We start from the raw sequence: 25,000 nt of genomic DNA on the forward strand, positions 1-25,000 counted from the left end.
TGTTTCCCACAAAGGCAGGGTGACCCAAAAAAAGAACCCAAAAAGAAAGAAAAAACTTTCATCATTGAACACTTTCACCATCACTTGTACATAATCACTGTCTTTGCAGAGGTGCTCAGATATGACAGTTTAAATGTCCCTTCAAATTGCCAGTATCCTAAACCCCTCCTTTAAAGTGCAGGCATTGTACTTCCCATTTCCAGAACTCTAGTTCGGCTAACCGATTTCCCTGAATCCCTTCACAAAATATTACCCTGCTCACACTTCAATACCTCATCAGGTCCCAAAAACCATTCAACTCCATTCACTCCTATCTAACACACTCACAAACGCTTGCTGGAAGTCCAAGCCCCTTGCCCACAAAGCCTCCTTTACCCCCTCCCTCTAACCTTTTTGGGGATGACCCCCCTACCCTGCCTTCCTTCTCCAACAGATCTATACGCTCTCCAAGTCATTCTACTTTGTTCCATTCTCTCTAAATGACCAAACCACTTCAACAGCCCCTCTTCAGCCCTCTGACTAATACTTTTAGTAACTCCACACCTCCTCCTAATTTTCACAAAGGTATATCTGCATATTTACACCACACATTGCCCTTAGACATGACATCTCCACTGCCTCCAGCCTCCTCCTCACTGCAGCATTTACAACCCATACTTCACACTAGTATAAGAGTGTTGGTACCTCTATACTCTTGTACATTCCCTTCTTTGTTTCCACAGATACCTCAACACACCACTCACCTTTTTTCCTTCATCAGTTCTATGGTTTACCTCAGCCTTCATAAACCCATCTGCTGGCAAGTCAACTCCCAAATACAGCTTCTCCTCACTTAATGACGGAGTTCCATTCCTAAGATCACATTGTTTAACGAATTTGTCGCTAAGTGTGGAGCATATTATAGTAGTAGCGAGTTTGTGTTAACCATCTTTGATATTGTTTTAATGTCATCTTTGTGCCATTTATAACATTTCTGGTACATTTTTAAATGTTTATACAGTAGTGTACTGTCTGTCGAATTAAACAGAATAGAGGAAATCAGCTCTAATATACATTATTTAGGCATGAATACTGGTCCGAGAGCCCATCGTAAGTCTGAGGCATCGGTAAACGAGTATGTACGTGTACTTTGCTAATCAATTATATATGGGAGTTAAAGGAAAGGTGGAAGAGGGCATACATCATTGAGGATAAATATTGTTTGACTAGTGAATTGCTTACTGGATTACATTAAGATATGCTTTTTAATAATAGCAAAGACTTCCAGATTTTAGGGCCTTTTATGCTCACTGCATTTTTACACAGGTTGTCAGACTCTGGGGATGTTGAAGAGATTTTTGCATCTTGTGTTGTGTCTGTGAGTTCTGTTGCAGCTGTCAAGGAAAAATTGCATAGGATTTATTACAATGGAGTAAAATCTCAATGTGCATAAAAGGTCCCAAGATCTGAAGCTCCTTGCTGATGCATCAAAAGACCCACCTATCTGCCAATGAATTAAGAGCTTTTGTTAAAAAGCACTTGATCTCCTTAATGTAACTGAGACAGCAATACATTATGTCAAAACAGTTTCATCCATTTATCACTGTTCCTCTTCCAGTCTTCCTTCAACTCCCATATATAATTGATAACACATTTTGTCCCATTTTATTTCTATTGTAACTTCGTAACTTGCTGTATCTTCACCATCTCTATTCAGTTACTGCACAAAACTGAATATCATTGAATCTGTTTGAAATAATAAGCTATTCTTTTGTAACTGACCCTTTGTCATTGGCTACCTTTCTTATTGTACTTAACTTCTATCCCTGGTACTGGTAGAATCTTCAGGATGTGTTTCCATAAGACACCTGCTGTCCATGTTCACCAATCAGTAAAATAGATACCTGGGTGTTAGTCAACTGGTGTGGGTTGCATCCTAGGGATAAAATTGACTTAATTTGCCCAAAATCCTCTACATAAGGGTATTTCTGTATAGTAGTATGTCATTGGTGTTAGCTAGGCTTGTATATCTTGTATGTGTACTTGTAGAAATATTTATTATTATTATTATTATTATTATTATTATTATTATTATTATTATTATTATTATTATTATTATTATTTCTAATATGGCATCACTTGTGCAAGTCGTCTGCTACCACATCTCATATTTATGTTTATTTATTCTACTGTGGGGTGTATTTATCATCTTTATATGTTATGCATCGTGTTTATTATACAATTTTGAAAAAATATCATAGATGGATTAATGAAAATATGTATATCAACATAATACATATGACATTTGATGAGACTCGATGATTATTATTATCATTACTAATATGACGTCTGGAGACATAAGACACTTGCTGATTTTAATGTGTACCTGCATGCCAGCACAGTATGTAAGTTTATTTAAGTACAGGTATACATATGTATAATTATCAGAGTATATATAAAATATGAAATAACTTTTAAAAACACTTAAAATTCTGGAGTTTCCAGACATAATGGAGAGACTTAGTGCTTACGGATCTCACAGAAAATGTTAACAAACCGGGTGGGGCGCGGTGACCATATTAGAAAGTCAGGTGGGGGGAGCCGTATTAGCGGAACGCCGTAAAGCGGGGCCCTACTGTATGTGTAGTGTGACCTAAATGTAAGTAGAAGTAGCAAGACATACCTGAAATCTTGCATGTTTATGAGACAGAAAAAAGGACACTAGCAATCCTACCATCATGTAAATCAATTACAGGTAGTATTTCGCTGGGTGGTTGCTGTCTACCAACTTACTACTTAGATATATTTTACTTATACAGTGGACCCTAGACCAACGATATTAATCCGTTCCAGAGAGCTTGTCCTTAGCCAAATTAATTTTTCCCATAAATAATGGAAATCTAATTAATCCGTTCGAGACACCCAAAAGTATTAAATTTTTTTTTTCACATGAAATATACATTTTCCTACACAGAAAAACAAGGATACATGCACAGTAAATACTACATGAAGAATAAATGACACTTACCTTTATTGAAGATTGATTGGTGAGTGATCAGATGGGAGGAGAGGAGATGGTATTATTGTTTAGAAGTGGAATCCTCTTCCATAAGGACTTTAGGTGCTAAGTCCTTTTCCGGGGTTACTTCCCTTCTTTTTTTTAATGCCACTGGGAACAACTTAACAGTCACTGGACTTCTATTGCCCCAAAAATCTGTCCATAGAGCTCTGTACCTGGCATTCCTTTAAGATTTTTCCTAAAATGGGCCACAACATTGTCATTGTAAAAGTCACCAGCATGGCTTGCAATAGCTGTGTCAGGGTGATTTTCATCCAAAAAGGTTTGCACATCAATCCACTTTGCACAAATTTCCTTAATCATTGAAGAAAGCAACTTCCTCCATCTCTCTCTCCCCTCCTCTAAAGCAGTTTCCTCAGTTGTGGTCTCTTGCTGTTGCAGATGCTCTTGCAGCTCATCATTGGTTAGTTCTTCATTGTCATCTTCCACCAACTCTTCCACATCCTCCCCACTAACATCCAACCCCCATGGACTTCCCCAGTGACACAGTAGATTCCACAACTGGCATAGGTTCCTCGGGGTTAGCTCCAAACCCTTCAAAATCCCTCTTGTACACATTCTGGCCACAATTTCCTCCAAGCAGAGTTCAAGGTCCTGTTAGTCCTCCCTCCCAAGCCTTACCTATAAGGTTCATGCAACTGAGGATACTAAAGTGATCTTTCCAAAACACACTTATGGTCAGTTGAGTGTCAGGTCAATTCAAAGCACTTTTGAAACAATGCTTTGGTGTACAGTTTTTTGAAATTTGAAATGACCTGCTGGTCGATGGACTGGAGGAGAGGAGTGGTATTAGGAGGCAAGAACTTCACTTTTATGAAGCTCAACTCCCCCGCAATTCGCTCTTGCAAGTCTGAAGGATGAGCAGGAGCATTGTCTAATACCAGGAGGCACTTGAGGTCCAATTTATTTTCCAGTAGGTAATTTTTCAGTGGTGCAAAACACATGATAGAACCAATCATAGAAAATGTCCCTAGTGACCAATGACTTACTGTTTGCCTTCCACATGACACACAAATTAGCGTTGATGTCATTGTTTTTCTTGAAAACGCTGGGAGTTTGAGTGATACATGAGTAGAGGCTTCACTTTGCAATCCCTACTAGCATTACTACAAAACATGAGTTACCCTGTCTTTCATAGGTTTGTGTCCTGTGGCAGTGCTTTTTCCTCCTGTGTAATGTAGGTCCTGTTTGTCATTTTCTTCCAAAACAGGCCTGTTTCATCACAATTAAACACTTGTTGGGGTTTCAATCCTTCAGCTTCTATGTACCCTTGGAATAACAAAAAAAGGCACAATACCGTGACTGGAACAAGATAAGATAAGATAAGATTTCGTTCGGATTTTTAACCCCGGAGGGTTAGCCAAGACACAAATAACCCGCACATAGAAGAGAGGAGCTTACGACGACATTTCGGTTCGACTTGGACCATTTACAAAGTCACACTAACAGAAAGGAGAGCAGGATGGGTATGTATAGGCAGGAGGTGGTGGTGGTAGTAGTAGTAGTAGTAGTGGTAGTAGTGGAGGGAAGGAAGTAGTAATGGGGAGGTAGTAAGAGTAGGAGGGGCCAGTCAAATACTAAGAAAGAGGAGTACTGCAAGGGAGCTAGGTGCCCACAGAGGGTAAGAGCAAGAACATCGAGGGGGGGTGAAACAAATAATTAAAGAAAGAAAGGAACAACTACACAGGGCAGAAGACAACTCAAAGGAGAAAAAGGGAAAGAGGGAAGAGGGAGAAGAAGAAAAGAGGAGGAATCAGGTTAGGTCACGAGTGTTCTGAAGTTTGGAGCATTTTACAATGTAGTGGGAGAGAAAGGCATCTACAGAGACAAAGCCAGGACTAAGATTCATACAAGGAAAATTGTGTATTTGGGAGGATTCAACCAGATGGCGACTGTTAAAGTTGGACGTAAGGAAGACGGTTTTAGCAGAAGACCAGTCAATAGGATGGCTGTGATCTCTGACGTGACAGAAAAGAGCATTGTTAGTGTCGGCAAGACTAACACTATTTTTGTGCTCCCTAAGTTTGTCAGAAAGAGATCGACCAGTTTCTCCAAGTTACTGAAGAGGACAGGAGGAGCAAGAAATAGACACCAGGAGCATCTGTAGAGGGAGGAGAGGTATGAACGAGATTAGTGCGAAGAGTGTTAGTCCTTTGGGTTGTCATTCTTCTGCCCTGTGTAGTTGTTTGTTTCTTTCTTTCTTTATTTATTTATTTATTTATTTCCCCCCCCCCTCGATGTTCTTGCTCTTACCCTCTGTGGGCACCTAGCTCCCTTGCAGTGCTCCTCTTTCTTAGTATTTGACTGGCCCCTCCTACTTCCTTCCCTCCACTACTACCACCACCACTACTACTACTGCTACTACTACCACCTCCTGCCTATATATACCCATCCTGCTCTCCTTTTTGTTAGTGTGACTTTGTAAATGGTCCAAGTCAGACGAAAATGTCGTCATAAGCTCCTCTCTTGTATGTGCTGGTTATTTGTGTATTACCCCTGGAATTCCTGCACGTATTTTTCAACTGCTGTTTTGTCTGAACTGTCAGCCTCACCATGCCTTATCACACTGTATATGCCACTAAGACTATTAAATCTCTGAAACCAACCTTTGCTGGCCTTAAATTCACTAACATCACCACTAGTTGCAGGCATTTTTTTTAATTAAATAGTCATGCAACTGCCTTGCCTTTTCACGTATTATTGACTGAGAAATACTATCTCCTTATATTTGTTTTTCATTTATCCGCAACAACAACAGTCTCTCAGCATTTTCGAGTATTTGTGATCTGTTTCGAAAATATACTTGCACCTTTCGCAACAACAGCTTCCTTGATTGCCTTTGTTGGCCAAGATAGTAGCGATGATTGATTGGGGTTTGTTATACATACAACCTTGCCAGCTCGGAGGCATGTACTCCACTCTCGTACTTTGTGATTATCTCTTTCTTCAGTTCAGTTGTAATTCTCACCCTTTTTACCACAGGGTTGACAGTACGAACTTTCTTGTGGCCCTTGGTGGCTTATTTAGCAGTTACAAACACTAAAAACACTGGAATAATACTGAATGTATCACAGGTACACGTGGAACTGACCGCAGTGGCTTGTAAACAATGACACTCTAGCTGAAGGCCGTGCTTGGCCTGGATGGACAGACGGATAAGTTTGGGACGAATGTTGTTACCAGAGTTTTTCACCGTTGGTCGAGCCAATGTTTTTACGCAGAAACGCATCGTTAGGCGATTTTATCGTTAGACGATGCTAGCGTTGGTCAAGGGTCCACTGTATAATAATAATAATATTGACAAGAATGTAAGGTCATGGTAACAGATGTTACTCTGCACTAGGGTTGTCAATGGGACTAAAGTAAATAGGGATTTGGGGCAATAGTGGGGTCTGTAACAGACCTCAGATTATGTAAACATTGTTCGGATATTGTTCATCATTGTTGCAGTAACATACTTGTCCGTGAAACATGGGGCCAGCAGATTACCTGGAATGCTCTACCGAACCAGAGACCCTCCATGTGTATACTGTCATCCAATATTGTAAAAACTACATGTGAAAATAAATTATTTTATTTTTATACCATTCCTTCCACTTATTATAATGCTCTGCGTATACATATAGGGACTTTTGGCATATACACCCAAATGTCATTCTCCTTTGTACAGACACTGTATCATGCTGAAATAAACTTATTATTTTTTTATTATTATGCAAGTAGTAAGTTACTAAATGCTCTAAAGAGTTATGAGAATAGTGAGGCTCAGGTTAGGGTGTGTAGGAGAGAGGGAGATTACTTCCCAGTAAAAGTAGGTCTTAGACAGGGATGTGTAATGTCACCATGGTTGGTTAACATATTTATAGATGGAGTTGTAAAAAGTAAATGCTAGGGTATTTGGGAGAGGGGTAGGATTAAATTATGGGGAATCAAATACAGGTCTGCCATCACAAATCCGGCAATCAGTTATTCGGTTCCTTCAGTTATTCGGCACTAATTTTGGCTAGCATAATTTCAAATTTCCAGGGTCGCCACACCAACCTGCTGGTACTGTTTGGTGGTGCTATTTGCTGCATAAGTCATTCCAATTTCTTTCTCCATTTATTGTTTTAACCTGCTTACTTTTAGCCCTAGTCATGGTTCCAATGAATAAAAGAAGTGCTTCTCATTATGTAAAGCACCTACACAGTACATTATCCATTAAAGATAAGGTGGCTTTGAAGCCACTGTCGGTTGTCATGAACTCAGTCTCATGAAGCAGGAGAATATGCTTTATTATTATGCTAATATCAACACTACAGCTTATTTGTCTATCACAATTGATCTAATACAATGCTTTGCGGGCGCCTAGAATTTTTGTTTACGTAGCGCACACACCATGCAGACCCGTTCTCTCACATGTAGGCCTACCAGCGTTTTCACGCTAAATTTGACACCGCTAGAATTTTGGCGTAGATCTACGGTTTGGACCCTGAACGTAAAGCCGTAGATCTACGGCACAGACCCTGAAAGGGTTAATGGTTGGTTAGGATAGTATTGAGAGGAGAGAATTTTCAAGGAAATTCCTAAATTAAAAAGTAGTCAGGGGATCCATTACCAGTTCAGGTAGCGAGTTCCAAATCTTCGGACCCTTTATGTGCATTGCATTTTTGCATAGTGCGAGACTGACACAAGAAATGTCAAAGAATGCCTTATGCCTTGTATTGTGAATGTGCATTCTGTTTAAGCTATCAAGGAGATTGTTTAAGTGGAGGGTTTATATTGGAGTTTAATGTTCTGTATATGTAGTAGGCACAATAAGAGTGTATTGCTCGTATATTTAGTAAGTTCAGGCTTTTGATAAGTGGTGGGGTGTGTTGTCTAGCACAGGAGTTGGCAATCATCTGCACGTAAGCTTTTTGTTGGGCTATTAAAAGTTTAAGGTAGTTGGCTGTGGTTGATCCCCCAAATACTATAGGTGAGGTAGGGATATATTAAAGAATAGTATAAGGTAAGGAGTGTTGCTTGGGGTACATTGTATATATACATTATTTCAGCATGATAAAATGTTTGTACAGAGGTTAATGACATTCAGGTGTGCATGCTGAAAGCCCCTTAACCCTTTCAGGGTCCGTCCCGTAGATCTATGGCTTTACGTTCAGGGTCCAAACCGTAGATCTACACCAAAATTCTAGCGCCGTCAAATTTAGCACGAGAAGGATGGTAGGCCTACATCTAAGAGAATGGGTCTGGGTGGTCAGTGTGCACACCATAGAAAAAATCTGGACGCCCACATGGCATTGTGGGAACGCCGGAAAGTAGCTTTGTTCATAGTGCCTGGCAGCAAGGAACCTCTCACTCCCCACTCACTCTCCGGGCGAATTCTGACTCTCCTCTTCACAGCTTACAGTTCTAAGACTGATGGAAGTGGAGCTGAAGACGAATTCTATGGTTTTGAACCATATGGTACCATTGTGCCATATGGTACAATGGTGCCATGTCATACAATGGTATCATGGTACAATGGTATATGGTACAATGGTACCATATGGTACAATGTACATATAGTACATTGTACCATATAGTACATTGTACCATATGGTACAGGGTACAGGGACCCTAATGGAAATAAATCTGTCTGACTTTTTTGGGTTATCCTAGGTTCTCCAAACATATGCTGCTAAGTATGATATTCTATAACTTTATTTGTGTATAACTAAATAAACTTACTTATGATGCCACATGCACTTGAGTAAGTTTATTCAGGTGTACAGAAATACAATTACATACATTATCATACATAGCATATGTATAAAATCCTAGGATAACGCAAAAAAGTCAGGGTGACTTATTTCTGTAGTTATCCCTGTATCTGTACCATATGGTACCCTGTACCATATGGTACCCTGCACCATGTTATCCTGTACTGCATGGTACCCTTTACCATATAGTACAATGTACCATATGGTACCCCGTAACATATACCGTGTACCATATGGTCAATAGGTGTTGGTGGCATGAGACACCAGCCAAGACTGAGTGGCGACGCAAGCTAGCTACTGACTCCACAGTTTCAGAGACAAAGTGCTTTGTCATCCACCTCAAGAAACACGTAAAGTTCCTGTACACTTGTAAATATATAATAGAACATTACTAATATACAACATTTTTGCATATTTTTGTTGTAAACAACTATTGTAACCAAAATAATAATGAAAATATTAGTGTGTTGAATACAACAGTACCATATGGTACAATGAACCATATGGTATCATTGTACTGTATGGTACAATGTACCATATGGTACCGTTGCATCATATGGTACCATATGGTACCATTACACCATATGGTACCATAAGGTACCATTGCACCATATGGTACCATTGTACCAAATGGTGCCTTTCTACCATGTGGTACCATTGTATCATATGATGCTATTGTACCATATGGTACCATTGCACCCTATGGCACCATTGTACCATATGGTACTATATGGTACCATTGTACCAAATGGTGCCATTCTACCATGTGGTACCATTGTATCATATGGTACCATTGTATCATGTGCCATTGTACCATATTGTACCATATGGCACCATTGTACCATATGGTACCATTGTATTCAACACAACTGCACTAATATTTTCATCATTTTGTTTACAATAAACTTGTAAACAAGTTTTGTAAGCAATATAATGATAAACAAATTAGTGCAGTTATTGTGTTGAATACAATGAGTGTACAGTTATACAATATACATTATACTGGTCTCACAGGCCACAAATGTTATTAGAAAAAGAAAAAAAATAGAAAAAAGTATAAAAAACATAAAAAAATGGGATTTTGTGGAAGTCACTGATGTTGCCGCCACCCGGTCATTTTGGGTCAACTTCCCACCGCTGTATCTCTGTAAGTACTGATCAGAAAAAACTTTTTTTTTTTGTCTTATTACCTTCACAAAAATATACTCTTTAATTCTGAAAGAAAAAATAATTTTTTTTTTTTTTTTTTTTTTTTCTCCAAAATTTCTTGGACACCTAAAGTCAGTTCCTGATCAGCCGGGCTGTGGCTCGTACGTTGGTTTGCGTGCAGCCAGCAGCAACAGCCTGGTTGATCAGGCGCTGATCCACCAGGAGGCCTGGTCACAGATCGGGCCGCGGGGGCGTTGACCCCCGAAACTCTCTCCAGGTAAACTCCAGGTAAACACTGGAGCACCACTTAAGATTTTGGCCTTGGACCCTGAAGGGGTTAATAAGCAGAGCATTTTGGGCAAACTTAAGACTAAATTAAGTTTAATAAGGCAATGACTAATGGTTTTACATATACAATCTCTTAAGTGATTATAAATTTAAGAATTATAATGGATACAAAAAACTAAATAGTAAATATTGACATAAAGGAGTTACAATAAATGTTTTAAAGGTTGGAGGATTACAGATATTAAGAATAAGGTTATTATGTATGCATATTTTAGTAACATTGAGAATATGGATATGTACATATTAACCCTTAAACTGTCCAAACGTAGATCTACGTTTGCACGTGTAGCGCTCTGAATGTAGATCTACGTCCAATTTTACATTGTTTCTTATGTAAAAAAAAAGTAGATCTATGTTTGGAGTGCTACGTTCGCAAACGTAGATCTACGTTTGGACAGTTTAACCCCTTGACTGTCGCAACCCCAAATCCTGAGGTGTCTCCTAGCGTCGCAAAATCCCCCCCCCCCAAATTCTAATGAAATGATAGAGAATCTTTTCCCAATTGTAATGAAACCAAAAGAATGAAATTTGATGGAAAACTGATGGAATTACGCTCTCATGAAGTTAGCAACCTCAGTGATATTTAGGAATCGGCAATTTTGCCCACTTTGAGCCCTATTTTCGGCTAATTCCATTGTTCTAGTTGACCAAACTTATAGCTATTTCTTTAGAAATACATTTTTTCTATCAATTGAGCACAAGAAACTTCCCATTTACCGATTTTGACTACCCAATAACGTGGTCAGAAATTTGCAATTTGGTCAATTTCATGAAAATTAAAAAAAAATGACAATTTCAAAATAGGGTTCAGAATGAACAATGCAGACATTCCTGGCTCTTAAATAACATTTTCTTTGTTCATCAGTCACGTCTTCAGACCCCTTTGATATTACTCTTGCTTTCTATTTTGAATTTTTATTCTAACAAAAAATAGAAGATTTACTGTTATGCAGACTACTGCAATATTGTAATATTTGTATAAATAATGTCAACCCATTCATGACTGCATATTAGAATGGCTAGTAGGACATTTATTGGAAAATGACATTTGTTTACTTTTGAACATCGGCAAAAATCAAACATTTCCCGTATTTTGAGCTCCATTTCAAGGTTCTTTTCATAGTAAAACCAATCAAAATCACCTCTATTTCTATAATATGTTTTCCATTCTATCAAATGAGACCAAGAAAACGAGAATTCAAACATAAATACTATACAAAAATAGACCACAAATTCGGCATATTAATTAAAAAAAACGGCCGAATTTTTTTTTCTCAATGTGAACTGCGTGCTGCAGTTTTTTTTTTTTTTTTATATTGTGCACACTGACCACACAGATCCATTCTCTCACATGTGGGCCTACCAGCTTTCTCCTGCTTGATTTGAAGCCGCTAGAATATATGAGTATATATTCGTCAAACATGGTGGCTCGTAAGACATACATATATACGACTGAAACAGTCAAATGGTTAAGGGTTAAGAATAAGATTACAATGGAACCTTGGTTGTCGATTACATTACTTGTCGAATAAATAAGTTTTCAAATGAGGTGTTCAAGAAAAAATGCCCTGGTTTTTGTACTGTACATTCTTTTGGTTGTTGATGGACAGGTTTTTGCATGTACAGAATGGGATAAAGTGGCTCAGGTCACGTGCTCACAGTATGCGTACCGGACAATGAGTTGAGAACACGGTTACAAGTCATTATAGCCACTAACTTGCATGCTGTGAATATCTCTTGAGCTTTTGTTGTGCATCTTGTGAACTTTTTTATTATTTTGCAGTTTGGTGCATTTTTCTTTTTATTGCGAGATAAGCCATCATGGGTCCAAACAAAGCAGTGGCCATCTGTGTGTCTAACGTGTACAGTGACGATGTAATGTCTCAGTTTAGACAGGTGTTAAAAGGGTGCCAGAAACAAACCTCGATGGATGGGTTTTTAGTTTCCTCTGACAGGTAAGGGGCTGTTAAATTTTAATTTACTGTACAGTATTTCAGCTAAATTTTCATTTAGTATTTATTTTTACAGTTTCCTTGTGATGTATAATTTTATACATTGTTTTATGTAAAAGTTAGTACATTATTTATATATTATTATATTGTCATTTGGGGTCTGGAACAGATTAATTCTATTTACAATATTCATTATGGGAAAAATTGCTTTGGTTGTCATCAATTTTGGTTGTCGAATTGACATCTGGAATGAATAAGGTTCAAAAACTGAGGTTCCACACACATTGTTTACATATTTTTGTGACATTGTGAATATGGATATGTAGCTATTTCATATTTAGCTGGTGCTGGGATATGTTAGGGAGAGGTGTGTTTTAACAGTAGTTTTGAAGATGCTGGCTGAGACAGAGGTACTGGAGATTTCCGAAAGAGTTCCAGATTTTTGGCCCTTTTATGTGCATTGAATTTTTAGAGATTTAGCCGGACAAGGGGCATGTCATAGACTTTTGTGCCTAGTATTATGTCTATGGGGTCCTGTTGCAACTATCAAGAAAGTGTTTCAGGTCAGGATTAATATTAGAATTTATTGTAGGGAAATATAGGATGCACAGTAGTAAGACTTTTTTCATTTGCAGGTGGATGGAGAGCAGCAAGATCTGGGCAGGAGGACTGGTGGTGGGTGAGGTGTGCCCTGAGCCATCCCACTGGGCCTCAGTCAACACCCTTCATGAGTGGCTCCTGGCGGAGGGTGTCCCAGGAATATGTGGCATTGATACTCGCACTCTCACCAAAAAGTAAAAAAGTTAAAATTTTAATACCAAGTGTATTTCACATAATTTTTACTATATGATTCTTTCATAATGTAAAATATAATATTTTTTTAAGATGGACAACTGATAAGACATTCTTTGTTAGGATCCGTGAGCATGGGTCACTGCTGGGCAAGATTGTTGTTAAAGGTGAAGATCCTCCAATGATGGACCCAAATATTATTAATCTTGTCAACAGAGTTTCCATCAAGGTGAGTGGATAACACACCTATCCACAACATTAAACTGATATGATAATGTAGTATATGTTGCTTGTCTCATAAACTCAAGCCCATCAGTATGTCTCATGTTCTAATCTGGTTACCAAGCATTTATATAAGATTATTGATATATTGCTTAGCCTCCTTAAGTTTCACTAACTTGAAGTTGCTTTGTAAGGTAGACATATAGCAAGGAAAGTTATAATCAAATGAAATGGCTAAACTTTATTGTATTCTTGTCTCTCAAAAGGATTTGTGAAAAATGTTTAGATAAAATTTTCTAATGTGCATTTAAACAGGAAATGTGGTAAATGACCTATGTGTACCTGTCTAGGAACCTCGAGTTTATAACCCAGAAGGTGATGTCCGTATAACGGTAGTGGACTGTGGTCTGAAGTACAATCAACTGCGATGCTTAATAAAGCGTAAGGCTCGTGTCACTGTCGTACCCTGGGACCATCCCTTAGACCCAATCCAGTATGATGGACTTTTCCTCAGTAATGGACCAGGTGAATAATGAACTTTATTGTAAACCTTAATCTTATTTTTGAACTAGAACTTTTTAAAGCTTGCTTCACTCTATAGTTTTTCCATGTAATGAAATGAAAAGTAAAAAATATTTTTGAGTAAGTTTTTCTTCTCTGCATTTTGATTAACTTTAATAATAATTTCTTACATAAATATAGTAATGCATCTGATGTTTTTTTAGAGAACAAATTTTCTGAAAGTGTGTGTGTGAAAGTGTGTGTGAAGGTGTGTGTGTACTCACCTATTTGTATTCACCTATTTGTGGTTGTAGGGGTTGATTCATAGCTCCTGGCCCTGCCCCTTCAATGATTGCTACTGGGTCCTCTGTCCCTGCTCCATGAGCTTTATCAAACCTCGTCTTAAAACTGTGTATGGTTCTCGCCTCCACTACATCTTTTGCCTGACAACTCTGACTGAAGAAATACTTCTTAACATCCCTTTGACTCGTCTGAGTCTTCAACTTCCAATTGTGACCCCTTGTGTCTGTGTCCCATCTCTGGAGCATCCTGTCTTTGTCCCCCTTGTCTATTCCGCGCAGTATTTTATAAGTTATCATGTTTCCCCTGACCCTCCTGTCCTCCAGTATCGTCAGGCCAATTTTCCTTAATCTTTCTTCGTAGGACAATCCCCTTAGCTTTGCAATTTCTCTAATTTCTTGATGTGCTTGACCAGGTGTGGATTCCAAAATGGTGCTGCTTGCTCCAGTATGGGCCTGACGTATATGATGTATAGTGTCTTGAACGATTCATTACTGAGGTATTGAAATGCTATCCTTAGGTTTGCCAGACACCCGTACGCTGCAGCAGTTATCTGATTGATGTGCACCTCAGGAGATGTGCTCGGTATTATACTCACCCCAAGATCTTTTTCCTTGAGTGAGGTTTGCAGTCTTTGGCCACCTAGACTATATTGTCTTCGGTCTTCTTTGCCCTTCCACAAGCTTCGTGACTTTGCATTTGGCAGGGTTAAATTTAAGGAGCCAGTTGCTGGCCCAGGCTTGTAGCTTGTCCAGGTCTCTTCGTAGTCCTGCCTGATACTCGTCTGATATGATTCTCCTCATTAACTTCACATCATCTGCAAACAAGGACACTTCTGAGTCTATCCTTTCCATTATGTCATTCATATATACCAAAAACAGCACAGGTCCTAGGACTGACCCCTGTGGAACCCCGCTTGTCACAGGCGCCCACTCTGACACCTCGTCGCGTACCATGACTCATTGTTGCCTCCCTGTCAGGTATTCTCTGATCCATTGCAGTGCCTGTCCTGTTATGTGTGCCTGATCCTCTAGCTTTTGCAGTATCCTCTTGTGAGGAACTGTGTTGAAGGCCATCTTGCAGTCCAAGAAAAATGTAGTCTATCCACCCCTCTTTCTCTCGTCTTATGTCTGTCACCTTGTCATAAAAGTCCAGTAGGTTTGTGACATAGGATTTTCCTTTCCTGAAACTGCTGGTTGTCAATTATACAGTTTTCTTTCCAGGTGCTCCACCACTCTCCTCCTGATGATCTTCTCCATGACTTTGCATAATACACATTAGTGACACAGGTCTATAGTTTAATGCCTCGTGTCTGTCTCCTTTTTAAAAATTGGGACTACATATTCCATCTTCCATACCTCAGGGGGTTGCCCAGTTTCAATGGAGGTGTTGAAGATCTTTGATAGTGGCACACACAGCATCTTTACTCCCTCTTTAAGGACCCATGGAGAGATATCTGGTCCCACCACCTTTGAGGTATCAAGTTCACATACCACCTTCACCTCTTCCTCAGTTAAGTGTACCTCATCCAGCACTTGTTGGTGTACCTCCCTGTTCTGATTTCCTGGAGTCCTACTGGTTTCCACTGTAAATACTTCTTTAAACCTCTTGTTGAGCTCCTCACATACCTCTTGGTCATTTCTTGTGAACTCCCCGTGATCCTTCCTCAGTCTGATTACCTGGTCCTTGACTGTTGTTTTCCTTCAGATGTGGCTATACAACAACTTCGAGTCAGACTTGACTTTCGATGCTATGTCATTTTCGGATTGTCGCTGAGCCTCCCTTCTTATCTGTGCACATTTGAGTCTGGCTCTTCATGTGATCTCTTTATTTTCCTGGGTCCTTTGTCTTCTGTACCTTCTCCATTTTCTAGTACACCTAGTTTTTGCCTCCCTACACCTATGGGTGAAGCAAGGACTCGTTCTGGTCTTCCCATTATTTCTGTTTCCCTTGGGAACAAACCTTTCATCTGCCTCCTTGCATTTTGTTGTCACATAGTCCATTTCTTTTACTGGTTTTCCTGCCAGTTCTATCTCCCACTAAATGTCTTGCAGGAAGTTCCTCATGCCTGTGTAGTCCCGCCTTTTTTAGTTTGGTTTTTCCCATCCTATTCCTGCTACTCTCTCCACTTGTAGCTCAACTATGTAGTCAAAGCACAGAACCACATGATGACTAGCTCCTAGGGGCCTTCCGTACATGATATCGTTCAATGTCCAATCTACTCAAGGCGAATGCAAGGTCCAGTCTTGCTGAATCATCCTCACCTTCCTCTCTGGTAGTGTCTCTAACATGTTGATGCATTAGGTTTTCCAGTACCACATCCATCATCTTGGCTTTCCATGTTTCTGGACCCCATGTGGCTCTAGGTTTTCCCAGTCAATTTCCTTGTGATTGAAATCACCCATAACTAGTAACTTTGCTTCCCCAATGTGAGCTCTTCTGGCCACCTCGGCTAGTGTGTCGACCATTGCTCTTTTGCTCTCGTTGTATTCTTCTCTTGGCCTCCTGCAGTTCTGTGGCGGATTGTACATTACTGCAATTACCACCTTATGGCTCTCGGACTGGATTGTTCCTACTAAGTAGTCCCTTTCGCCCATGCCATCCATTCCTTCCATTTTCTCAAAATCCCACTGGTTTTTAATGAGCAGTGCAACTCCTCCTCCCCCTCTCCTCCCTCTGTCTTTCCTGAGGATTTGGTATCCGGATGGAAAGATTGAATCTCTTATTATTCTGGTGAGTTTTGTTTCTGTGAATGCTATTATGTCTGGGGATGTCTCTTTGATTCTTTCGTGCCACTCCTCATACTTGTTTGTTATTCCATCTGCATTTGTATACCACACCTTCAACTTCTTTTCTAAGACTGTGGTCTGGGAGGTATATTGGGGTTGGGGAAGTGGGAGACCTGCTAAGGAACTATGGGTTGTTGCTGTGGGGGTGGAGTTTGTAATGTAGTGGGTGGGGGCATTGGATGTGGCATGGGTGTTTTGATTTAGTGTGTTTGGTTGCACTGGGGTTGACCTGGTTGGGAGGCTTCTATAGGAAGTTGTGAGGGAGGCTGTATTTGATCTTCTTCCTGGGTCTGGGATCTCCTGTCTGTCTTCTCCATCCCCTCTCTTTCCTCCTTTCGCCTTTGTACCATCTGTGTTTCTGCCTTTCTTCTTGTGTTCTGTCGCGGTCGAGATACACCTTCCTGTATGCCGGCATGTCCCTTAATCGTGCTTTCTCCTGCAGGATCCTGGTCCGAGTCGCTTCTGCCTTGAAGGCCACTTTCACTGGCCGGGTTCTTTTTTTTTACAAACCCCCCTATTCTCCGAAAATTTTCCAGCTGGGTCATGTCGTCTTCTCCTATTGCTTTCATGATGCTTTCAATTGCTTTTTTTCCCCTTGTTTTCTTGCTTCATATGTTTCCCCTTCAACTTCCTGGAGCCCATACACAAAGACCCTTTCATTCTCCCACTGCGTATCCCTGTGTATCCCCTCATTTGATTTGGTTTCCTGCACTGCAGCTTTCCTTTCTTCAGTTTCACTGGCTAATGTACTTGGGCTCAGTGGCCTGTCATTTTCCCTTCTCGGCTTTCCTTGTGTGTGAAGGTGTGTGTGTGTGTGTGTGTGTGTGTGTGTGTGTGTGTGTGGTGTGTGTGTGTGTGTGTGTGTGTGTGTGTGTGTGTGTGTGTGTGTGTGTGTGAAGGTTGTGTGTGTGTGTGTGTGTGTGTGTGTGTGTGTGTGTGTGTGTGTGTGTGAAGGTGTGTGTGTGTGTGTGTGTGTGTGTGAAGGTGTGTGTGTGTGAAGGTGTGTGTGTGTGTGTGAAGGTGTGTGTGTGTGTGTGTGAAGGTGTGTGTGTGTGTGTGTGTGAAGGTGTGTGTGTGTGTGTGTGTGAAGGTGTGTGTGTGTGTGTGTGTGTGTGTGTGAAGGTGTGTGTGTCTGTGTGTGTGTGTGTGAAGGTGTGTGTGTGTGTGTGTGTGTGTGTGTGTGTGAAGGTTGTGTGTGTGTGAAGGTTGTGTGTGTGTGAAGGTTGTGTGTGTGTGTGTGTGTGTGTGTGTGTGTGTGTGTGTGTGTGTGTGTGTGTGTGTGTGTGTGTGTGTGTGTGTGTGTGTGAAGGTGTGTGTGTGTGTGTGAAGGTGTGTGTGTGTGTGTGTGTGTGTGTGTGTGTGTGTGTGTGTGTGTGTGTGTGTGTGTGTGTGTGTGTGTGTGTGAAGGTGTGTGTGTGTGAAGGTGTGTGTGTGTGAAGGTGTGTGTGTGTGAAGGTGTGTGTGTGTGTAGTGTGTGTGTGTGTGAAGGTGTGTGTGTGTGTGTGTGTGTGTGTGTGAAGGTTGTGTGTGTGAAGGTTGTGTGTGTGTGAAGGTTGTGTGTGTGTGTGTGTGTGTGTGTGTGTGTGTGTGTGTGTGTGTGTGTGTGTGTGTGTGTGTGTGTGTGAAGGTGTGTGTGTGTGTGAAGGTGTGTGTGTGTGTGTGTGAAGGTGTGTGTGTGTGTGTGAAGGTGTGTGTGTGTGTGTGAAGGTGTGTGTGTGTGTGTGAAGGTGTGTGTGTGTGTGTGTGAAGGTGTGTGTGTGTGTGAAGGTGTGTGTGTGTGTGTGAAGGTGTGTGTGTGTGTGTGTGAAGGTGTGTGTGTGTGTGTGAAGGTGTGTGTGTGTGTGTGAAGGTGTGTGTGTGTGTGTGTGTGAAGGTGTGTGTGTGTGTGAAGGTGTGTGTGTGTGTGAAGGTGTGTGTGTGTGTGAAGGTGTGTGTGTGTGTGAAGGTGTGTGTGTGTGTGTGTGAAGGTGTGTGTGTGTGTGTGTGTGAAGGTGTGTGTGTGTGTGAAGGTGTGTGTGTGTGAAGGTGTGTGTGTGTGTGAAGGTGTGTGTGTGTGTGAAGGTGTGTGTGTGTGAAGGTGTGTGTGTGTGAAGGTGTGTGTGTGTGAAGGTGTGTGTGTGTGAAGGTGTGTGTGTGTGAAGGTGTGTGTGTGTGAAGGTGTGTGTGTGTGAAGGTGTGTGTGTGTGAAGGTGTGTGTGTGTGAAGGTGTGTGTGTGTGTGAAGGTGTGTGTGTGTGTGAAGGTGTGTGTGTGTGTGAAGGTGTGTGTGTGTGTGAAGGTGTGTGTGTGTGAAGGTGTGTGTGTGTGTGTGTGTGTGTGTGTGTGAAGGTGTGTGTGTGTGTGTGTGTAGGTGTGTGTGTGTGTGAAGGTGTGTGTGTAGGTTGTGTGTGTGTGTGTGAAGGTGTGTGTGTGAAGGTGTGTGTGTGAAGGTGTGTGTGTGAAGGTGTGTGTGTGAAGGTGTGTGTGTGAAGGTGTGTGTGTGTGAAGGTGTGTGTGTGTGAAGGTGTGTGTGTGTGTGAAGGTGTGTGTGTGTGTGATGGTGTGTGTGTGTGAAGGTGTGTGTGTAAGGTGTGTGTGTGTGTGAAGGTGTGTGTGTGTGAAGGTGTGTGTGTGTGAAGGTGTGTGTGTGTGAAGGTGTGTGTGTGTGAAGGTGTGTGTGTGTGAAGGTGTGTGTGTGTGAAGGTGTGTGTGTGTGAAGGTGTGTGTGTGTGAAGGTGTGTGTGTGTGAAGGTGTGTGTGTGTGAAGGTGTGTGTGTGTGAAGGTGTGTGTGTGAAGGTGTGTGTGTGTAGGTGTGTGTGTGAAGGTGTGTGTGTGTGAAGGTGTGTGTGTGTGAAGGTGTGTGTGTGTGAAGGTGTGTGTGTGTGAAGGTGTGTGTGTGTGAAGGTGTGTGTGTGTGAAGGTGTGTGTGTGTGAAGGTGTGTGTGTGTGAAGGTGTGTGTGTGTGTGAAGGTGTGTGTGTGTGTGAAGGTGTGTGTGTGTGTGAAGGTGTGTGTGTGTGTGAAGGTGTGTGTGTGTGTGAAGGTGTGTGTGTGTGTGAAGGTGTGTGTGTGTGTGAAGGTGTGTGTGTGTGTGAAGGTGTGTGTGTGTGTGAAGGTGTGTGTGTGTGTGTGAAGGTGTGTGTGTGTGTGAAGGTGTGTGTGTGTGTGAAGGTGTGTGTGTGTGTGAAGGTGTGTGTGTGTGTGAAGGTGTGTGTGTGTGTGTGTGTGTGTGAAGGTGTGTGTGTGTGTGTGTGTGTAGGTGTGTGTGTGTGTGAAGGTGTGTGTGTAGGTTGTGTGTGTGTGTGAAGGTGTGTGTGTGTGAAGGTGTGTGTGTGTGAAGGTGTGTGTGTGTGAAGGTGTGTGTGTGTGAAGGTGTGTGTGTGTGAAGGTGTGTGTGTGTGAAGGTGTGTGTGTGTGAAGGTGTGTGTGTGTGAAGGTGTGTGTGTGTGAAGGTGTGTGTGTGTGAAGGTGTGTGTGTGTGAAGGTGTGTGTGTGTGAAGGTGTGTGTGTGTGAAGGTGTGTGTGTGTGAAGGTGTGTGTGTGTGAAGGTGTGTGTGTGTGAAGGTGTGTGTGTGTGAAGGTGTGTGTGTGTGAAGGTGTGTGTGTGTGAAGGTGTGTGTGTGTGAAGGTGTGTGTGTGTGAAGGTGTGTGTGTGTGAAGGTGTGTGTGTGTGAAGGTGTGTGTGTGTGAAGGTGTGTGTGTGTGAAGGTGTGTGTGTGTGAAGGTGTGTGTGTGTGAAGGTGTGTGTGTGTGAAGGTGTGTGTGTGTGAAGGTGTGTGTGTGTGAAGGTGTGTGTGTGTGAAGGTGTGTGTGTGTGAAGGTGTGTGTGTGTGAAGGTGTGTGTGTGTGAAGGTGTGTGTGTGTGAAGGTGTGTGTGTGTGAAGGTGTGTGTGTGTGAAGGTGTGTGTGTGTGAAGGTGTGTGTGTGTGAAGGTGTGTGTGTGTGAAGGTGTGTGTGTGTGAAGGTGTGTGTGTGTGAAGGTGTGTGTGTGTGAAGGTGTGTGTGTGTGAAGGTGTGTGTGTGTGAAGGTGTGTGTGTGTGAAGGTGTGTGTGTGTGAAGGTGTGTGTGTGTGAAGGTGTGTGTGTGTGAAGGTGTGTGTGTGTGAAGGTGTGTGTGTGTGAAGGTGTGTGTGTGTGAAGGTGTGTGTGTGTGAAGGTGTGTGTGTGTGAAGGTGTGTGTGTGTGAAGGTGTGTGTGTGTGAAGGTGTGTGTGTGTGAAGGTGTGTGTGTGTGAAGGTGTGTGTGTGTGAAGGTGTGTGTGTGTGAAGGTGTGTGTGTGTGAAGGTGTGTGTGTGTGAAGGTGTGTGTGTGTGAAGGTGTGTGTGTGTGAAGGTGTGTACTCGCCTATTTGTACTCACCTATTTGTGGTTGCAGGGGTCGAGTCACAGCTCCTGGCCCCGCCTCTTCGCTGATTGCTACTAGGTCCTCTCTCCCTGCCCCATGAGCTCTATCATACCTCGCCTTAAAACTATGTATGGTTCCTGCCTCCACCACATCACTTTCTAGGCTATTCCATGGCCTGACTACTCTATGACTGAAGAAATACTTCCTAACATCCCTTTGATTCATCTGAGTCTTCAACTTCCAATTGTGACCTCTTGTGTCTGTGTCCCATCTCTGGAACATCCCGTCTTTGTCCACCTCGTCTATTCCGCGCAGTATTTTATATGTCGTTATCATGTCTCCCCTGACCCTCCTGGCCTCCAGTGTCGTCAGGCCGATTTCCCTCAACCTTTCTTCATAGGACAATCCCCGTAGCTCTGGGACTAGTCTTGTTGCAAACCTTTGCACTTTCTCTAATTTCTTGACGTGCTTGACTAGGTGTGGATTCCAAACTGGTGCTGCATACTCCAGTATGGGCCTGACGTAGATGGTGTACAGAGTCTTAAACGAATCCTTACTGAGGTATCGGAACGCTATCCGTAGGTTTGCCAGGCGCCCGTATGCTGCAGCAGTTATCTGATTGATGTGTGTGTGTGTGTGTGAAGGTGTGTGTAGGTGTGTGTGTGTGTGTGTGTGTGTGTGTGTGTGTGTGTGTGTGTGTGTGTGTGTGTGTGTGTGTGTGTGTGAAGGTGTGTGTGTGTGTGAAGGTTGTGTGTGAAGGTGTGTGAAGGTGTGTGAAGGTGTATGTGCGAATGTGTGTGTGTGTGTGAATGTGTGTGTGTGAATGTGTGTGTGTGTGAATGTGTGTGTGTGTGAATGTGTGTGTGTGTGAATGTGTGTGTGTGTGAAGGTGTGTGTGTGTGTGAAGGTGTGTGTGTGTGTGAATGTGTGTGTGTGTGTGAAGGTGTGTGTGTGTGTGAAGGTGTGTGTGTGTGTGAAGGTGTGTGTGTGTGTGTGTGTGTGTGTGTGAAGGTGTGTGTGTGTGGAGGTGTGTGTGTGTGAAGGTTGTGTGTGTGTGTGTGTGTGTGTGTGTGAAGGTGTGTGTGTGTGTGTGTGTGTGTGTGTGTGTGAAGGTGTGTGTGTGTGTGTGTGTGTGTGAAGGTGTGTGTGTGTGTGAAGGTGTGTGTGTGTGTGTGTGTGAAGGTGTGTGTGTGAAGGTGTGTGTGTGTGTGTGTGTGTGTGTGTGTGTGTGTGAAGGTGTGTGTGTGTGTGTGTGTGTGAAGGTGTGTGTGTGTGTGTGTGTGTGTGTGTGTGTGTGTGTGTGTGTGTGTGTGTGAAGGTGTGTGTGTGTGTGTGTGAAGGTGTGTGTGTGTGTGTGTGTGTGTGAAGGTGTGTGTGTGAAGGTGTGTGTGTGTGTGAAGGTGTGTGTGTGTGTGAAGGTGTGTGTGTGGGTGTGTGTGTGTGTGTGTGAAGGTGTGTGTGTAGGTGTGTGTGTGTGTGTGTGTGTGTGTGTGAAGGTGTGTGTGTGTGTGTGAAGGTGTGTGTGTGTGTGTGTGTGTGTGAAGGTGTGTGTGTGTGTGTGTGTGTGTGTGAAGGTGTGTGTGTGTGTGAAGGTGTGTGTGTGTGTGTGTGTGAAGGTGTGTGTGTGAAGGTGTGTGTGTGTGTGTGAAGGTGTGTGTGTGTGTGTGAAGGTGTGTGTGTGAAGGTGTGTGTGTGAAGGTGTGTGTGTGTGTGTGTGTGTGTGTGTGTGTGTGAAGGTGTGTGTGTGTGTGTGTGTGTGTGTGTGTGTGAAGGTGTGTGTGTGTGTGTGAAGGTGTGTGTGTGTAGGTGTGTGTGTGTGTGTGTGTGTGTGTGTGAAGGTGTGTGAAGGTGTGTGAAGGTGTGTGAAGGTGTGTGAAGGTGTGTGTGTGTGTGTGTGTGAAGGTGTGTGTGTGTGTGTGTGAAGGTGTGTGTGTGTGTGTGAAGGTGTGTGTGTGTGTGTGTGTGTGTGTGTGTGAAGGTGTGTGTGTGTGTGTGAAGGTGTGTGTGTGTGTGTGTGTAGGTGTGTGTGTGTGCGTGTGTGTGTGTGTGAAGGTGTGTGTGTGTCTGTGTGTGAAGGTTGTGTGTGTGTGTGTGTGTGTGAAGGTGTGTGTGTGTGTGTGAAGGTGTGTGTGTGTGTGTGAAGGTGTGTGTGTGTGTGTGTGTGTGTGTGTGTGTGTGTGTGTGTGTGTGTGTGAAGGTGTGTGTGTGTGTGTGTGTGAAGGTGTGTGTGTGTGTGTGTGTGAAGGTGTGTGTGTGAAGGTGTGTGTGTGTGTGTGTGAAGGTGTGTGTGTGTGTGTGTGTGTGTAGGTGTGTGTGTAGGTGTGTGTGTGTGAGAAGGTGTGTGTGTGTGTGTGAGAGAAGGTGTGTGTGTGTGTGTGTGAGAAGGTGTGTGTGTGTGTGAGAAGGTGTGTGTGTGTGAGAAGGTGTGTGTGTGTGTGTGTGTGAAGGTGTGTATGTGTGTGTATGTGTGTGAAGGTTGTGTGTGTGTGTGTGTGTGTAGGTGTGTGTGTGAAGGTGTGTGTGTGAAGGTTGTGTGTGTGTGTGTGTGTGAAGGTGTGTGTGTGTGTGTGTGTGTGTGAAGGTGTGTGTGTGTGTGTGTGTGTGAAGGTGTGTGTGAAGGTGTGTGTGAAGGTGTGTGTGTGAAGGTGTGTGTGTGAAGGTGTGTGTGTGAAGGTGTGTGTGTGAAGGTGTGTGTGTGAAGGTGTGTGTGTGAAGGTGTGTGTGTGAAGGTGTGTGTGTGAAGGTGTGTGTGTGAAGGTGTGTGTGTGAAGGTGTGTGTGAAGGTGTGTGTGAAGGTGTGTGTGTGAAGGTGTGTGTGTGTTTTTGTGAAGGTGTGTGTGTGTACTCACCTAATTGAGGTTGCGGGTTTTGAGTCCGAGTGTGTGTGTGTGAAGGTTGTGTGTGTGTGTGTGTGTGTGTGTGTACTCACCTATTTGTACTCACCTATTTGTGGTTGCAGGGGTCGAGTCACAGCTCCTGGCCCCGCCTCTTCGCTGATTGCTACTAGGTCCTCTCTCTCCCTGCCCCATGAGCACTATCATACCTCGCCTTAAAACTATGTATGGTTCCTGCCTCCACCACATCACCTTCTAGGCTATTCCACGGCCTGACTACTCTATGACTGAAGAAAAACTTCCTAACATCCCTTTGATTCATCTGAGTCTTCAACTTCCAATTGTGACCTCTTGTGTCTGTGTCCCATCTCTGGAACATCCTGTCTTTTTCCACCTCGTGTGTGTGTGTGTGTGTGTGTGTGTGTGTGTGTGTGTGTGAAGGTGTGTGTGTGAAGGTGTGTGTGTGAAGGTGTGTGTGTGAAGGTGTGTGTGTGAAGGTGTGTGTGTGAAGGTGTGTGTGTGAAGGTGTGTGTGTGAAGGTGTGTGTGTGAAGGTGTGTGTGTGAAGGTGTGTGTGTGAAGGTGTGTGTGTGAAGGTGTGTGTGTGAAGGTGTGTGTGTGAAGGTGTGTGTGTGAAGGTGTGTGTGTGAAGGTGTGTGTGTGAAGGTGTGTGTGTGAAGGTGTGTGTGTGAAGGTGTGTGTGTGAAGGTGTGTGTGTGAAGGTGTGTGTGTGAAGGTGTGTGTGTGAAGGTGTGTGTGTGAAGGTGTGTGTGTGAAGGTGTGTGTGTGAAGGTGTGTGTGTGAAGGTGTGTGTGTGAAGGTGTGTGTGTGAAGGTGTGTGTGTGAAGGTGTGTGTGTGAAGGTGTGTGTGTGAAGGTGTGTGTGTGAAGGTGTGTGTGTGAAGGTGTGTGTGTGAAGGTGTGTGTGTGAAGGTGTGTGTGTGAAGGTGTGTGTGTGAAGGTGTGTGTGTGAAGGTGTGTGTGTGAAGGTGTG

The 25,000-nt window shown here is 42.7% G+C and overlaps 1 protein-coding gene across 1 annotated transcript in view; it reads left to right on the plus strand.

The window, feature by feature from the left end:
* r (carbamoyl-phosphate synthetase 2, aspartate transcarbamylase, and dihydroorotase rudimentary) overlaps nucleotides 1-25,000 on the plus strand; it is a 1,183,622-nt gene that overhangs the window by 415,907 nt on the left and 742,715 nt on the right. Inside the window, exons 4-6 of the mRNA XM_070094236.1 lie at nucleotides 12,884-13,042; nucleotides 13,164-13,269; nucleotides 13,613-13,787. Of these exons, the coding sequence (XP_069950337.1) occupies nucleotides 12,884-13,042; nucleotides 13,164-13,269; nucleotides 13,613-13,787 (440 nt within the window). The remainder of the gene's footprint in view (nucleotides 1-12,883; nucleotides 13,043-13,163; nucleotides 13,270-13,612; nucleotides 13,788-25,000) is intronic.

This window comes from Cherax quadricarinatus, chromosome 45, assembly GCF_038502225.1.
Source record: "Cherax quadricarinatus isolate ZL_2023a chromosome 45, ASM3850222v1, whole genome shotgun sequence".
In the NCBI taxonomy this organism is placed as follows: Eukaryota; Metazoa; Arthropoda; class Malacostraca; order Decapoda; family Parastacidae; genus Cherax; species Cherax quadricarinatus.